Consider the following 18505-nt stretch of genomic DNA (forward strand, 5'->3'; position numbering starts at 1 on the left):
CAGGAGCCCCCTTCTTTCCACAGGGGCGTCCTCGCGGCCCCGGAGCCGGGAGACCGCGCGGGCGTCTCTCCAGCCCCCGCGGGAGCGCCCCCTTCCTTCCGCAGGGGCGTCCTCTCCCTGCACCGCTGCAGGAGCCCCCCCTTCCTTCCTCGGAAGCGTCCTCTCACCACACCGCTTCAAGAGCCACCCTTTCTTCTACAGGGGCGTCCTCTCCCCCTCCGAGGCAGGAGCCCCCTTCTTTCCACAGGGGCGTCCTCGCCCCCTCCGAGGCAGGAGCGCCCCTTCTCCCCCCGTGGCGCGGCCTGCGCCCAGCGGACGGGCAGGTGGGCGGGCGTTCACTACCTGTGTGCGCGTGGCGGGCGGTGAGGGCCAAGTTGGAGATGCCATTGGAGCACTGCTTCGAATTCTGGTATCTGCGGGGCTTTTGTGACTTTCAAAGCCTATAGCAAATAAGCATCCCCACAATTGCATCTCCTCAGTGACCAAGTCAGGGTGAGGTGAGGGCTTCCTGAGTTCAGATCCCAGCGGGCTGCCGATCCTGCACAACGAAGAAAGCTCAACAAAACCGGCCTTGGCTGTTTATTATTTTTTTTTAATTATGTTTTCATGAAATAATTTACAGCAATAATTTGTCTTACGATATTGGTTGTTTTTAAGTCCCGGATGTTTACTTCTGGATGTCCTGTATAATTCATAGAAGTGTTTTAAATGTAATAAAGTCTTAATCTAAGAGAAAATAAGATTGTAATTTTTGAAAGGGTGATACATATTTTAATATATTTTTGTAACAAGTGACTTGAAGATTGTGTTGGCTAATTTTATGTGCCAAGAGAGCCCTGACTAGTACAAAGATTATGGCGTTTTTATTTTTAGCATGTATACGTTAGGATTATTGATTAGTAGCCTGAATTTGGGAAGAATAATCAGTGTGGCAAATATCACACAATGTGCCTCAAAGAGATGTGTTTAAAGTTGATCTTCCATTTTTAAATCATACCTTTAAAAAATAATACCTGAAGAAATGCCATTTTGTCTGTGCACCTGTATGTGTACATTTGTTTATATAATAGATTGTGTATGATTGTGTATAGGTATGATTGTGTATGATTGTGTGTGTTGGGGGCCCCACCTTTATGAACATTATGCTTCGGCTTTTAGATCTCGTTACCTTTTTTTATGTTCACAAATGTTGCCTAGCAATACGTCTACTCAGGAAAGATGAAGGGATTCTTATCTTGGAACTTAAAAAAAACGTAGTATAGTTTTATTGGCTTTGTGATCACTTACATCCCACTTTTATGAGGATGTAAATGGGCCACCTCTACGTTCCTGTATGTTGCCAACCATCAGTAGACAATGCTAAAGGAACCACCACTTTTAAAGATCATGTCATGGTTTCTTCTGAGAAAGTATATTTTGCAATATTTTTTTCTTTTTCATTTTGACTTTTAATATGAAGTTACATTTTCATATCTGTGTTGAACATTTACTTGCTGTGCCCGTCACACGTTAGCAAGTGTCATCTTTTCCTGTTTGCTTGTTTCTTGGGGGCATCCTAGTGGTAAAGGCCAGTGTTTTTAAGGTATCAGCAGCTCTGGATTGGCAGTTAGCACTTTCCCCATGTATTGCCTCAGTTACCAGACTGGGGACAAAAGAGAGAAGGTTAAAGAATTATCACTTATATCCGTGGTATTCTGTCATAGAAAGTATAAATTTCCTATAGCAAACTGGAAATTAATTGCAATTCTGCAGTTAGAACCTCTAAATACAAATGTGGGTGATACAATTTCAATTCTCATTGAGAGTCAGCCCATGAAACAAACCGACAGTAAGAAACTGTATGATTAGACGTATCCCAGTCCTCTTCCTCAACTGAGGAACTTGTTTTCGGTCCCTCTTTCTATTGCCAGATAAGCTATTTATTTATTTAAAGCTTGTTCTACACCTTGTGATTTTCCAACTGTTCTTCCATACTTTTTCAGCAAAAGTCAGCTAATAACATCTGCCAACATGCTCTGCACGCAGGACTGGCTGGGGCTGGCATGGCCTCTTGCCAGCAAACAGCCTGGTTGAAATTTTTTCTCATGGTCCAAGATCTTTCCTTGGAAGCTTTCTTTCCTTTCGCGGCTAATAAAATGGGGATATCTTTCAGCAGGGATTTTTTTCTGTTTGTTTGTTTGTTTGTTTGTTTGTTTTTTCTATTTTTAACAGAATCATATGTAATAATGATTATTTTATTAGAAGTCTTCCGAAATAATTTCAAGAAAGAGTCAATTACATAAAAGTGTAGAGATTTAAAAATACGTTACAGGTTCACCATACAAATACTAGTAGCACTACCAATAATGAACATCACTAATTCTTTTCTTTGTTTCATATAGGAGAGGCAAGTATGGGAGGAGAAAGGTGGATAGCATTTTATTGCTTGTGAAATTGTCTTTCTTTTTTTAGTTATTTGCCCTGTAGGTGTTTGACAGTAGTTTGTATTTAGGTGAACTCAATCTAAAAACTAAGCAGATTAAATTGAATGCTATATAACTAGTTAGAATAGCTTTAATTTAAAAGGTGTTTTAAGAGGGAAAGATTTTTAACTTCACAGGTTTCTGTCAAAGGATATATTTAATCTTCAAAATGAGTGGCACCGTTTCATTATATTTCATTTTATTAGATAATGTTGTTCAGTAGCTCATTTGAGAAATTCCATTCCTCTGATGAATGAACTGTGGACAGACTTTTCCTCATCTAGGATTTATAAGGAGACTTCTTGCACTTTACCAGCAAACTTATTTGCTAATGTTTCAACTGAAATTTCACAAGAGTTTTGTAACTTGCTAAGTCTGTGTATGTGCAACAGAATGACTTACAGGAGAGAATGTAACTGCTGTTTGGATCATTTGCTATGTGCAGCATTGCAAACATTTAAAGTATCAGGATGTGTTAATGGAATTGATCAGCCCCTTGGAAATTATAAAGGCTTTCTACTTGAGTGTTTATTCTTCTTGTTAAAAATATGGATCAGTCTCTTTCCTAAATGTTCATTTGATGAGGGAGGATTTTCTAAAATAAATGATTATTTAATGTGCATATAGGATAGAACAAACTACTGTAACTTTTTAAAAGTCTATCAGTTAATACTGTTTAGAAAAATATGTTGTAGGTACAAATACAGCTAATCCAATAGTCGCAACATTTTTTCATTATAAATATAATTATGTTGAAGAAATACATAAATGCCCAATTAAAAACTGACTGCAGTTAGGAGTTGAAAATTTTTATTAATATGCCTCTGGATTTTGTTGTGTTTGAATTTTGAGAATGTGTTTCTAGATTTAAGAAGCAACACAAGCTTTTTTTTCCAGAAGGCTTCCTATTATTGAAATGGAAATGACACATTAATGACTGTATAACACTAGTAGATACTTTTAAAATGCAAGAGCATCTTCTTAGACCATTACTTTTCCTTGGAATGCTTGGCACCTGTAATATAATACACCCATATTTTGCATGATGAAATTTGATGTCCTGTGTGTTGCTTCATGTTGATATCCTAGCAGCCAATTGAAACGTTTTGTTTTTTCATGCCAGAGCAGAACAAAATTGTCTGCTTCTCAATCTGCACATCATAAGCAGATGACATTAAAAATGTCTCTAAGATGACACAGCTATATTTTCTGGGAGAGGGCGGGAGGATGCTCAGTGAGGGTGGCTCGGAGTGTCCTTATACAGAGTACAGATGTTATGAAGCCGGGAAGATCAGCCTGTGTCCATTGATTCACGTATTGATTCCAGGAGCAAGCTCACCCTGTTTTATACACTGCTCAGGAGGTAAACAAGAGGAAGATAGCCAGCCTGCTTTTTTGCCCCATGCTCTGCTGTTTGGTAGAACTGTATTATAGTCAGAAACCTTCCACTTTTCTGCAGTTGTTTGCATGCTGTTTCCAAGGCTAGCCCTCTGAGTCTGTTTTCTAGAGTTGTTTTGAAATTCAACCTAAAGATAACAGAGGAAATGTGACCCTCTCTTGTGAATGCTGCCACCAACTGGCAATGTTTCTTCCCAAGGCAGATTCAGGGTTTTGGCGTGAGTTGTCACAAATACAGTGGTGGTTGCTTTGAGAGAAAGGTGCTTACAACCTGACATAAATTTGCTTTGCATGAATCTTTAAGGAAATTAATAGAAGTAAGATTAAACAAATTTTGATAGTGAGTGACTAAGAGCAATATCAGATGACAAATGAGGAAAGAGAACAGTAATAGGTGCAATAATTTATTTTTTATGGTTGAATTAAATATCAAGCAAATATGTTCACATCTTCTAATGCAATTTATATCCCAATTTGCATAGTTACTTATACAGTTTAATAGAAATGTGTATCACTGCCCACTTAAGAGTTTAGAAAACTAGCCAACAAAATAAAAACAAGAATCTAAATTCAGTATTATTTTAGAATGTTTACCTAATCAAACAAGTTATAATCAAGATTTGCTTGTCTGGCAAGCAAAGATTTTTTTTAATTGTATTTCTCCCCTACATTGACCTTTTGGTCTCAAATTCTTTTTAGGATAAGCCAAAGTCATCTTGAAAGATACTGAAAAGCAAAATTTGAAAAAGTAAGATAGGAAAGAAAACATACTCTGAAAATCACACATAACAAAAATGGCAATTAATCAGCATCAAATGTCACTATCTTTTTGATTGAGTAAAATTATTTGAACTTATGTACTCATTACTAATTTGGCAATTCTAAATTTACAAATTACACCTCCTTCTTAACCGCTTTATTCTCAATCTTTAGGCATTGCAAATAGAAGATATTCAAGTTAGTCAAAGTGTTTTTAGAGCTGTTATTCAATGGAGTGAAGGGATCTGAAAACTTATTTGCTACCAAACATGTCGTTGAGGTGCTTTTATGGATGAAAAAAAAACAGTTGATATATAAGATATCAATAATAGTAATAGCTTGTGAGAGTAGTTTGTCAGGATACTCACAAAGATCATGAATTTGACTCTGACCAGTATGAGGGATAAGTAAAAAATATTTTATAATATGTAATATAAAGATATGATTATGACACAAATGAGAATTGAAGTAAGGTTTTTAAATTCTCTTTCTGAGTAATCTTCACCAACCTGTCCTCTGAGCCTCCATGTATATGCTATGTTTAAAAGCAATGATTAGCCATTTACACATGAATTTTCCATTTTTTCCTTGTTTAAAACACTTTTGTCACACAAATAACATTAAACTAAAGTGACTTGAGGGAGTATGGATTAATGAGGTTCACAAGAAAATAAATAAAGCAACAACTTGTGAAATTTAGGGCAGATGCCATTTATTGCCATTTCCCGCTGACTGTTAAGTGGAGATTTCAGTTCAGATAAACACATTCTAAGAATTACTACTGAAAGTGTAAACATCAGCCTGCATTTTAATATTTGCTGGTTCTTTAGTAAAAGTTTCAAATGTCAGCCCAAAGTTGTCTTGCTAAAAGAGAAAAAAAAGGAATTATATATTGAAAACATCTTAAAATTATATTTTGTACTACAAAAATTTCCTTTTAGGTAGTAAAAGTGAGAATTTAAAAACATGATTCTCACTGCCATTAAAAGCACACAGAAAATGAAATAGATGGTATTTTTGAGACTTGGTACCTGTTTTATTTTGATAAACTTGTACCTAGTTTTAAAGTTTCTTCATACTAAAAGTACAACACAATTTCAAAATGGCACCCTTGTCTCTCACAATATAAACTTTAAAGGAAATTAATATCTAGTTCATCATTTTGCCCTGTTGTTTTAAATAGCATCTTTTAGTTACAGAATAATAGAAAAGTGGGCTCACCCTTTATTATGAAGGTGCATTTATGGCTTTTTCAATTCAAAATATAAAAATCAGCAAACATTGTTACTAAAAATGTGCTAAATATTTGTCAAGGCTCAAACATATACTAAGAATTACCAAAACATAGGTCTTTGCCCCATTAGCTTTCTATCTAAGTAATAAGGCACTATTTTCCTCAAATATTTCTTTCCTCAAGTATTTTTTTCTTGTGTCTTTTGTTACAATATTGCCACACATATTGTGAAGATAAAAATTTCCATGTATTATAACCATCATCTGGCATTTTTTTAACTTTCTTAGTGCTTAATTTTAATGTCTAATGCTGCAATTTTAGCTGCTTCTTACTACTATATATAGTAGTATAGTAGAGAAAGTGACTTATCTTTGAGCTGAGGAAGTTTCACAAAGTATCAAATATCACATCAGATTACATATTCAGGGAAATTCCAAGAAAAAGTGATATAAAGATAAGGTAAGAAGACAAGAATGGGCCAGGCACAGTGGCTCACGCCTGTAATCCTAGCACTTTGGGAGTCTGAGGTGGGAGGATCTCAAGGTCAAGAGATCGAGACCGTCCTGGCCAGCATGGTGAAACCTCACCTCTACTACAAATACAAAAATTAGCTGGGTGTGGTGGCGCACTGTAGTCTCAGCTACTCAGGCTGAGGTAGGAGAATCGCTTGAACCCAGGAGGCAGAGGTTACAGTGAGCCGAGATCCCGCCACTGCACTCCAGCCTGGCAACAGAGCGAGATCTGTCTCCAAAAGAAAAAAACAAGAAAGAAAGCAAAGAAAAAAAAGAATGGAACTCCATCTTGGTTAAACAGGTTTATCCTCTGATTGAAGTTATGTTTTCAGTTAGAAGACAGGAGGTAAATGAAAACAAGTAGAAGGGAAATTAAGGCAACCTTTGTTTTAATGTATCGATGTTAAATGTTAACATTTAAATTGATTTGCAAGTGATCCAGAGGGCTGTTTTCAGTGTGCCAGCTTCAGTGAGATCTGCAGCACATCCACCTGTGACGTTAACTGTCTTCTAATGTGCTTCCACAGAGAGCGTCATGCGTGTCATTCAATTCTTACTCAGTGTGCAGGCACAGAGTCACAAGTCTACGTGTTTAATATGACTGCATTCCCCGTCATTCATTTCCAAATGTTTCTTAAGTACAGTTAAACTATTTGCCAATTGTCTCACTGTTTTCCATTGGGTCTTTTTTCCTTGAAGTTCTTAAACAAGTTCATTTTTCTAGTTTCTAAATGGTATTTGCAATCTCTAGCTAATTTTGTAAGAGGGAAAAACGCTTTTTTATCTCCTCGTGTTTCTTCACTAGATGGTGTTCCTGGTCATGGTTAGATTGTAATTTCAAACATAATAAGGCATAATTAAAACATTTTAGTGATAATAACCAAGGGCCCTTGACAAATATGGTACACCCACTAAAAAACGGTTAGGGGTGCTTCAACTCAGTGCTTGCTTCCAAGTTATCAGCTCAACATTTCACAGGAAATGAAGACAGTAAATAAAGTCTCTAAATTTCATTTCACAGAAATTAGTTTTAATGAGTCAAATAGTAATTCTCTTTCATTTATTTTTAGGTTAATTCCTTTAAAAGGTAACGTTTTAGACTCGACGCTGCCTAGGTCAATAGTGTGAGGAACTATCTGTGTGGAGGAGAATAATAATCAATGGTTCGTAGTTATGCTACGTGGTGGTAAATTCATTCTAACCCCAAGAAACGTTGGATTCTGTCAAATTTATCAGCGTGTCTTAAGCATCTACTTTGTGCTAGACACTGTGTGATCCTGTGAACATCAAAATGCAAACGGACCACAACCACCCAGCTGTGTCTGCTGGGAAGGACCCTCCTCCATGCGTCTCTCCTGCTCCCACGCCTCTTAGTGGGTCAGTTAAATAAGCAAGACCCTGGTTTCACTTTACTCAAGCCTTTTCTAGGGGTTGTGATTCCAGCAAACCACACTAAAAGGTGAGGTCACATTCCAGAACAAAGAGCAGGCCTCCTTATTTCCTGCTGCAAAAATGGTGGATTCTCCAAGCCCTTTGTATCAGCCGAAACACAACCCACTGCAGATGTGGCATCCAACAGGCCCCGCCCTGTTGCCCTGTGCTGCCTGGGGAGCAAGAGGAATAGAGGCCAGTCATGCTGCTTTCTGTGCCATGAGTCTCTGACCGGAAAGGCTTGCATCCTCTGCCAGCATCCACCTAACGGTGACAGGCCAACATTAGTTTCTAAGGGAAGGGGAATAAAATCTCAGACCCTGACAGTGTGCTTAGGAAGCTCACAAAGCGGTGGGAGGTGGAGAACCTACATGCACATAACCAGTCAAAAGGCCAGTTGTATTTAGTGCAGAAATAAATCTAGATACAAAGGACAAAGCATATTATAAAGCTGGCAGTTTATTTCATTGGAGGATAAGATAGACGATTCAGTAAATGGGGTTGGCAGAGCCAGAAAATATACCTGGAGACACATAAAAGTTAGATGCCTGTCTCCTTTCACTAAAATATCAGGTGAAGCAAACATTTAAATATCAAAACATGAAACCATAAAACCTAGTAGAAAAGTAAAGAAATATTGATAAATTTGACTTTCTAAAATAGGATTCTATAGGGGGAAAACAGTAAAACAAAACAAAAACAGTAAAAACAAAGTTAAAGTACAAGCTGGAAGGAAATTGCAGCCAATATCATAGATGAAGTGCTAATGATGCTTATTTAATACTTGAAAAGAGTGCTATAAAAAATAAGAAACTAAAAACATTCTAAAAATAGGTGAATGACCTGAATACAAAGTTCACAATAATGAAAATGGATGTAAGAAAGGCTTAAATGTATGAAAGGTTGCTTAACCTTTCTTGTAATAAGATGAATGCAAATGAAAACCACAGTGCGGCAGAATAGTTCACCTATCAGATTGGCACAGATCAAGAAGTTTGATAACACAGTGTGTTTGCCAGAATGTTGGGAAACGGGTTCCCACCCAAGGCTGCTGGTGGTACAGACTGAACAGTATCTATGCAATTTGGTTGTATCTATCAATATGACAAATGCCTTATGTTCCCTGACCCACAATTTAATTTCCAGGAATTACTCATGTGGATGGGAAATGATTTCTTTGTAAGGGTCTTTGTTGCATTATTGTTAGGAATAGAAACTTATACACATGCTTATTACAGTACTGTCTTGTAATGGCGAAGGTCTGAATCCTATGCAACTGTTAACACAAACGAGGCAGCTCTGTTTATACTGACCCAGAATAATATTTGACTGTATAGTGTGAGGTGGGAAAACAAGCTTCTGAACAGTGTGTATGGTATAGTACAACCAATTTTTTTTTTTTTAAAACTTTAGTATTAATATGGAAAATGTGTCCCAATTCAGTCTCCCACATATCTGGGACTATAGGTACGTGCTTACACAACCATTTTTTTTTTTTTTAAATGTGTGGGTATGTGCACAGATACCCACTGCAAGTGAACTCACAAATATGACAATGCAAGGCGTCAACCTGGCTTCCTGGGGAAGGGACGGGTTGGGGAGAGGACTCATGTTTCATCGTGTTATTTTTTGGACTTCCCGAATTTTGTAGCACACATATGTATTAAATATTTAACAGTGTAAAAATAATTGACTTTAATTTCTCAAGGCTCCGTAGCGCCTGGTGATGATTTGGGAGTGGGAGAGGAAGGGAGGACCTTCAGTGTGCTGAACTGTCACTGGGTGATGACAAGGTCTTCTCCTGAGATGGGGGAGGGAGAGTTAAGAGATTTATTTTGGACATACGAGGTTGGACATAACAGAAATATGAGAGAAGATGTTGCATAGGCTGTTGGTGAGGCTTGGAATGGAGATGTTAATTTGGGATTCATGGGAATCTAGCTGCATTTAAGTCCCTAGGATTTGCTGAAAGTGACTGTGAGAGATGAGATAGAGGGGAGCACCTGGATTAGACTTGGTCACAAGTCTTCTTTCTGTCCCTGTTCATTGTTACGTTTTTGAGAGAAATGTATTACGATTTCTGAAGTCATAGTTTATCTTTTTCGTTTATAATAAATATATAACTGTTTTTCACTTCTGCCGATAGAAATTTAGGTTATTTGTAGTTGTTTTTTAAAATTTCTATTTGAACATTATTTGTTTTTTTAAAAAGTGTGTTTCACAGTTACATGCCTTTTAACAATTAAAGTGCCTTTTAACACTTATTTATGCATACATATATATTCTTAGGCGCACTGTTTTGGACAGAGGAATAGAATTGCCAGTGTTAATTCTGCCCACCTTTAATTTTAATGCATAATAAAAATCATTTTCTGAAGTGAGTATACAAATTGAAAATTCCACCAAGGTATCATTGTCTTTCATAATTTTTCCCATTGGATTGTAGGCATTGTTTATATATGCCATGTGTTAATCTTTTATAAAAATCGATTTGTCAAATTTATTACTGGCTTTTTGTTTATTTTATGTTTTCTTTTGAATGAACATCAATTTTAAATTTTAACTGAGTGAAATTTATCAAGTTTCCCTTTTGAGTTTTGTTTTTCATTTTGTTTTAATTTTTTCTCTATTGCCAAATTTTCAAATATTTACTCCTGTATTTCCTTTCTCTCTCTTTTTTTAGCTTTAATTCACCTGCATTATATGATTGTGCATGGTGTCTCATAGTGGCTCAATTTCAGTTTTTTTTTTTAATTGTTTCCAAAGCCTGTTTTAAATATTTGACTTTTTCCCAGTGGTCTGAATAGCGCTTCTCAGATATAGCAAGTATCTAGGTTTGCATGAGTCAGCCTCTGTGCCCTCTGTTCTTTTCCCCTGATGTTCCTTTTGCTTCTTCTTATGCCAGTACCTCACTGTCTTAATTACTATATTTTATTAACAAATCTCACTTTCTGGTAGACCATTTTCTTCACCTAGTTCTTCACTTTCCTTCAGGAATATCTTGGATATTTGTAACTCTTTTCCTTATGATTTAGCATCAGTTTGACAAGTTTAATAAACCTTGTTAGGACTGAGATAATATTAGAAAGATTGGACATCTTTAAGGTATTGAGTTCTCCTAGCTAGGAATGTGGCACATTTCCCTATTTCTTTAGTGAATTGGAAACTGTCTTTTTATAAAGTTTTATAATGTTCCCCATAAAGATCTTTAAAATATTTTGCTAGATAAATCTAACACCTTATATATTTTGTTACTCTTGTAAAAGGTACCCATTTTTCAAAACTACATTTTCTCTTTGTTGCTTGGGTATAGAAATAAAATCAAATTGTAATTTGTCTTATATCTGATAATTTTGTTAAACCCTCGTTAATTTTAATGCTTTAAAGATGTTTGGAGGGAAATATTTTATAAATATAATACACAAATAATACCATGTTGTGTGTTGCTTACAGATTTTCTCATCTTATTGAACTGGCTAGAGCCCTGAATGTATGGTGTAAAAGCAACCTTGTCTTAATCCTTTTTGAAAGGGAATGTTCCAGATTCTACCATTTGGTACCATGTTTGCTCTAAGATTTTGGTAGGTTCAATTTTTTTCAGTTTAAAGAAGTTATCCTCTAGCCCATTATGCCAAGGATTTTAAGCTGAATGAATATAAAAATTAATCAAATATGTTTTGGTGCCTCCTGAGGTGATCTTAGGCCTTTCTAGTTTGATTTCTAAGTATGGCTAACTACATTAATTGATTTTTCAATGTTAAACAAAAATTTGCATTTCTGGAATAGATTTAACTTGGTCATTCTTTAACTTTGGGTTCCCCTAAAAAATGACCTTGAGAGAAGGGCTCAGCGTCTGATCGTTCCAGCATCTGGCTGTGGACCTGTGTGACTGAGTCGTCATCTGTTGCTTTGTTTGCTGACTTCCAGCCTTTGTGCCTAGATGATATTGAAGTCGCCTTCTTTCCCGTTGAAGGGCAGGGACTTGTGTGTGTGTTTGTCCTTTCACTCAGCATGGCTCTTGGAGCTTCTGGCTGCATGAGAAGGTCTAAGGAGACTCTCCCCTTCCAAGAGCCCTCCACATTGTCTTCTGCCTTTTACGGCTACTGAACCCACAGCACAAGGTGTGAGGACGTTACTAGGTTCCCTCAGAGCCATCATTCCTTGCACCGGCTTTCCACAACATGCCTGCCCCCTTTTGTTTCGTCCCCTGGGATTTCTCCTACGTTCTTGCAAGGTCATTATGAACTTGAAAGGATGTGGATTTTTATTTTATTTATTTTATACTATAGAGGTATTTTATAGCAGAGATTTTTTCAGGGTATCAAGACTAGAAGTTTTGCCCAAGAGGGAAAACCAGAGGCTTTCAATATTTTTTGAATTCTATCTAAAAACCTATTTTTATGTTCATTGTTTTTATACTAGAAAGAACATGTAACTATTTTATATATAGTCTTTAAATGACATTCTATGTGAATACAGTGTCACAGCAATAGATAGCAATACCAAATAAAATACATTCCAAAGAAGCTGCTTAAAAATTTGAAGACATTGAACCCTAAAAGGATGACTTATTTCCTCAATAAATCATGTAGAAATGGAAACTTATTTGCAGTATGAATTATATTTTGTAGTATGGGAAAACAAAGGATGGAAGAGAAATCCTCCTTTCCTTAACTAGCAGATTTCTGTAATGTGACACCCTGGGAGAGACGACAAAGAACCTAGTTTTGAGAGGCACCTTTTGCCATTTACTTCTGGCTGGTCAGGACTGCCCCCTAAAGCCACACACAACTTCAGGAGCACCACCCACAAATACAACACTCTGAACAGGGCTCCCTGGCTGTGTGCAGTGTGGCTGCCCTGATCCTGTGGCAGATAACATTCCTGAACATTTAGTTACTCACCTGTGACATCAGAATCATAGTAAAGTTCATGCAAAGAAGAAAAAGCATAATATGCATGAAATCACTATATAAATGTTATTATCCCCACCATGCCCATCTTTGAAAGAACCTATACAATCGCTACAAATTCTGCTTGATTTTTGCCACTCATTTAACTTCTTAAAAACTTTAACTTACAGAATAAAGCCGTAAAAACAGCTCGGTTGAAGCAAAGGGAAGCAGCAAAGAAACTTGCTCGTCCCAGTTGCCCACCATACACTCCCTTTTCATCTCAACAGTGAGTTAGGTAACATGATTCCTTTTCTTTTTCTCTTTCTTTGGAACATAGAACATGTCCATTAGCTCAGCACAATATGAAGTTAAAGATAGGATCACAGGAATGGTAACTGCCCTTCCTCTTGCTTTACATTCTCCTATCTGCTAAAGAAGAATGCCTAGCCCCCCACTGTGTCTGGTTCAATATACAAACACATACATTTGTCTCTAAGGGGTTATGAGTTGGTATTTCTAGCTTTTCTCTCCCCTAGTCTGTGCCCCTTCTCCACATCTATCTTTCTTACTCAACTTGACGAGCCCACAGACACCTTCACTCCCTGTGAAGCCATGAGAAATGTCCTTATTTCAGTTGCAGGTGGACAACCGTCTCCCACTGTCTCCCGGTGCCATCTCTAATCTTACAGCCTCACTGGAGTTATCCAAGGTCCTGAAGACACCCCAGTGACACTCCCCAGTCTCACAGTTTGAAGGTTGCAGTTCAGGGATCAGACTGTCTCTCCAGGCAACAAACATCTGCACCAGCTGGACTGCTGCTACTGCGCGGGATGGGGTGTGATGGACAGTGGGGTCCTGTACTACGGGCCTGTCGTCCTGGGTCTGTTCTGCCCAGTGGAAGCTGCCTAGGCTGCTGCAGGAGTGGTGACGCTCATGCCACTTGGGCCACTTGACCTTGCTCTGCATAACCTAATGACCACCATCGTTCGATGGTTGCATCACATTCCATCACACGGTCAATAGGTTAAGTATTTGTCCCCTGTAATAGTGCAAAATTGTGTCCCTATGTTTCAATCCTCTCTCCTTTGATTACTAGAAATGCTGAAGTGTTTTCATGATTAAGCACAGGTGTAAATCCATTTCTACAGTTTTGCTAACTTTTCTTGGGTTGGTAATACCTTTATCACCAATGTGTGTGAACTTAGATTGCAGGAAGTTTATTAAACCTTTGTGATGTATGTGTTATAAATATTTTTCTGAATTATTAGATAAGTTATAAGTGTGTTAATTATGTGTGTTGGCCCCACATAAGTTTAAAATTGCTGTGTACTCAAAACTTTTCTATTGTGATTTACTTAATACATTTTCACACTTAGAAATTTCTTCCTTGTCCGCTGTTGCTTACGCTTTCTTAGAATTTATTATGTCCTTATGTAGTTAATGCTTTTATTTTGGTAAATGGTGAAAATAAAAATCAAAACCCTTCTTCCCAAGGTTGTGTATTTAATGACCTATCATTTCCCTGTTGATCTTTATTATTTTTTTCAATTATAAATAATATTTTGGCAAACTTTGTTATTCATAAAGTTGTCATGATTTAAATTCTTCTGTAGGCATTAGTAAATACCCAGCGTACGTGGGTACTTATTTCTACCAAAGAATATGTACAAAAATATTCCTGGCACTATTTCAATAGTAGCAAGGACTGGAAACAAGCTACATAGCCATCAAAAATAGAACAGACAGTAAGTTAGAATATATTCACAAAGTGAAACACTATACAGCGCAAGCCAGGGCCCCTGACATCTGGGCTCTCTGACTCCATTTCTTACCCACATCCGTGACTCTGCTGCACCCTCTCCCAGCCTCCAACAGTGGCCCTGGATGCTTCTTAACCACCAGCTGAACAGAGAGAGAGAGAATCAGAAAATATTACCTCAGTACCTCAGTCAGAAGGTCTGGAGCTGACTCGCTGTCTCTGACCAGCTGACAGAGGTTCTGCGCTTGTCCGATGGGTCTAGGACACAGGCCATCCCTGGTGCTGGGGTGGATTCATCCTCTCCAGGCCATTTTGAGTCTTTGTCACCTGACTTAGCAATGAATTATAGGATGCTTTTCAATTGTGGTGTCAGAGCCATTCCCTCGAAGCAAAAGTCAGTGTCCTCACAAGGTGGGGAATGGGTGCTAGTGTCCTGAAAACAGTGGTTTTCCTCGCTATTAAATCACCCTGGCCAGCAGCTTGTCCTCTGTGTCTCAATTTTCTCATCACCCAAATGCCCAGTACATTATAGGGTTGGTTATTGATTGTAATTTCTTTAAAAATGAGTTGCTGGCCAGGCGCAGTGGCTCACACCTGAAATCCCAGCACTTTGGGAGGCCAAGGCGGGTGGGTCACCTAAGGTCAGGAATTCAAAACCAGCCTGACCAACATGGTGAAACCCCATCTCTACTAAAAATACACACCAAAAAACATTTAGCCAGACTTGGTGGCACATGCCTGTCGTCCCAGCTACTAGGGAGGCTGAGGCGGGAGAATTGCTTGAACCTGGGAGGTGGAGGTTGCAGTGAGCCCACATCGCACCACTGTGTGTAAACGTATTGAGTTCACCGCCAGACCTTTCAGCATGTGGCCAATGTGTCTCTTGTATTTTTGATGTAGGCCAGTTTGAGTTGGATTGTCTGCCACCTGAGCAAGAGAAATCCCACCTGCCAAGCCTCCCTGCAAACGGTGGTGCAGCCTCCACAGCCTGGTCTTCGGATTGTAACTCCGGCCCCTGCTCTGAGCTGGAACTCTCTAGGTGATTTTTAAAGCCTTGTTTAGTTTTAATATTCTCGATTTGTAAAACAGATTAATTTGTCTTTTACAGAAATGAAAGTGCTTAATGGAGTAAGGCACATTGTAAGTGCCCGATAAATTTTGGTTATGGGTCACATGCAAAGTGTCTGGACAAGGAGCAAATTGTCTGGTTCCGCAGGCACTGGCACTGTCCTCTCCTGCCCTCCTCTGTCATATCTGTCCTCCTCTTATGGGGCGAGGGGGTACTTTGGGCCTGTTCCAGATAGACTCCCCTGTAAACTCTGAAGTCACTTTGAGTCCTGGTCAGCAAGCTATGCATTCAATTATACAGTGTCTTTTATTGTGGACATCTGATTCGCCTCTGTTTTAGTGGATAGGGGCCCAGACTTCCTAGGTGGTCTGCCGGGGTTCACATCCCAGCACCACCACTGTTAGCTGTGTGTCTTCAGGAAAGTTACTTAAACTCTCGTGCCTCAGTTTCCTCATTTGTAAAATGAAGATAAGGCCAATTCCTATCTCACAGAGAGGTTCAAATAGATTTAAATTATTGAGGATCACATAAGTTCATTTTTTGAAGCATGCTTACAATGTCTGGCATATATGGTGTATAAGATGTGAACAGTCACTATTTTATCAGGGTAACCACAGGGAAGAACTCAGGGGATTCAGAGTCAAATAAACCTGAGTTAGAATCCTGGCTCCAACCCACCTGTTGAGTGGTTCTGACAAAAACCATATGGTCCACGAACCCCAACATATTGACTCTCTGACCTTTTGCAGACCAAATTTGCAACTCCTGCAAGAGCCCAGGTGGAGCTCCTGACACGGTGCAGAGAAGCGGGCTGGCACAGTGTGTGAGGAGTCCCCTCCCCAGCCTCCCAAAGACACCGTCTACTGTCTCTGAGGGCCGGAGCCACAGCCTCTGCATCTCCCGAGCTCCAAAAGTTCCTGTGGTTCAGAGTTCATTATGCTCTAGTGACAATCTGCTTCTAAGCACAAGACTGAGACTGCATAGCCAGGGACGGTGCTAGAGGGATTTCCATGGACCCCGGGAGTCTGGCACGGACAGGTGTGGGCCAGCACCTGCCTTACCCCTCAGTTGGCATCCACGATGGCCTTGGCACCTCATTAGGAAAGTCAAGGCATCCTGAGACCATCCTGGCTGTCCGTTCCTCTGAAGGGAGCACTCTTGCTGCTGCAGGCAGGTCCCAGTTACCTGAAACATCAACAAACTCAAGGCACAGAAGCCCATTTCTGGCTTTGAGATACGCTTAGGGGACCACTTTCTTGATTCCAAAGTATATTCCATGGTCTAAAGAAGAAGAAAAATAGAATCAATTGCTCTTGTCCTTTTGATAGAAGCATTTAAATGTGAGGTCCTGACTGTGGCATGAGAGAAAGTTGGATGCCCTGTCCCGCAAACAGTTGTGTTTGACGATTCTACACCCCACTCTGTCTCCTCCTGACAACCACAGCCATCTGAGCACCTGGGGCTCATTTAAGAACAGGAGAAGTGCAAGGCTCATTCATTTAAATGCTCTTCGAGGATATGCCCTATGTAAATAAAAAATGAGTGTGCAATGAATTAAGACAGTATACAATCAGTTGCAAAACCTCGCGTTGTGAAAAAGAAATTATGAATATGCAAAGGAAAACAGTTCACGGGGGAAATAAGACTTGAGTTGTGCCTTCCTGAAATTCATGTCTGCTGTTTTGGAAACATCAATGTGGACCACAAGGGAAGGAGGTTACTTAAGCCCATCTCTCAAAAAGCAGCAGGGACGAGTTGCTCTGGCTGCTGGCTCCGTAGCTTACACAGTCACCAGTGGTGGAAAGAACACATTTCCTTTTCAAAGGACCAAGGTCAAAATCACATCTCTACTATTTCTTGGGCGTGTGACTCTGGAAAAGTTTTAAAATCTCTCTGTGCTTTGTTCTTCTTGTCTTTACATATGTCATGGTAATGTCTACCTAACAAGACTGTTTTAAACATTGGGATGCTTTATGTGGAGAGGCCGGCACAGAACTTGACCCTTGATAAGCACTCACTAAGTGGTAGCCGTCATATTTCGTCTGTTCATCCAACAAACATCTATGGAGCATCTGCTGTGCACAGGCACAGTGTGGGTGCCCAATACCACAGAGAGCAGACAAATGTGGTCCCTGACTTGACAAGGTTTCAGTCAGAGGTCCTGGAGAAGTGGCTGTGTGATTCCACGTCTATTTTAGGAGTAGGGTATGGAGAGCCATGGGAGACCATCAGAGAAGCCCTTCCCTGGGGCTTAGGATTTAGAATATGCTTCCTAGGGGAAGCTCTATCTATACTGAGATCAGGCCACAGATATGTAGAAGCCTGGAATTGTCCTAAGAGAGGGAAGTAAGGAATTGCCACCTGCGCAGAAGGAACAGGCTGTACAGAGGCTGGACACCTGGGAGTGCACAGTGTATGTGTGGAGTGATGTGGTGCACACAGGCATGCAGCAGCTCCAGAACGTTTTGCAGCTGCTAATCAGGAAATCTGGCCCAAAACTCATTCCTGTCGTGTTCCCATTGTTAGCTAAGCAAAGACAGTGAGAGCAGGCCTCCTGTGTGCAGCACTTTGTACCCCATCCTGGAGGAGGGAGGACTGTGAGAGCAACCCCTGGCCTCTGCCCTCGGCCATCTTACAGTCGAATTGGACATAGACGTAAGAGTCTGCACTATCATGGTTTTATGACGTACCAAGGACCCAGAGCATTAGGTTCTCACTTAGTGCCTTTCCCTGCTGTCCTCTGTGGAGAAGCTCTGAGTGAGGATGTTTACCAGGAAGCATAGGAGGAAGCAGTTCTGGGCAGCCCAAGGCTACCATTAGCCCTAAGCTCTTGAAGGCACTGAGTTTGGCTCCAGGCAAGCTTGGGTTTTAGAGAATGATCCATCCTCTTTGGGGGCAGGACGGTAACCAGACCACAAAAGATCCAGAACCAGACCACAGAATATCCAGAACCAGACCACAGAAGATCCAGAACCAGACCACAGAA

The 18505-nt window shown here is 39.5% G+C and overlaps 1 protein-coding gene across 1 annotated transcript in view; it reads right to left on the minus strand.

Annotated features, from left to right (window-relative positions):
- Positions 1 to 18505, minus strand: part of IRS2 (insulin receptor substrate 2) — a 50783-nt gene that overhangs the window by 31920 nt on the left and 358 nt on the right. Inside the window, exons 2-6 of the mRNA XM_011933949.1 lie at positions 16581 to 16704; positions 14524 to 14593; positions 13379 to 13660; positions 12535 to 12662; positions 343 to 538 (exon numbers count right to left, since the gene is read on the minus strand). Coding sequence (XP_011789339.1) covers positions 343 to 538; positions 12535 to 12662; positions 13379 to 13660; positions 14524 to 14593; positions 16581 to 16704 — 800 coding nt within the window. The remainder of the gene's footprint in view (positions 1 to 342; positions 539 to 12534; positions 12663 to 13378; positions 13661 to 14523; positions 14594 to 16580; positions 16705 to 18505) is intronic.

This window comes from Colobus angolensis, unplaced genomic scaffold (genome assembly GCF_000951035.1).
Source record: "Colobus angolensis palliatus isolate OR3802 unplaced genomic scaffold, Cang.pa_1.0 Scaffold13, whole genome shotgun sequence".
NCBI lineage: Eukaryota > Metazoa > Chordata > Mammalia > Primates > Cercopithecidae > Colobus > Colobus angolensis.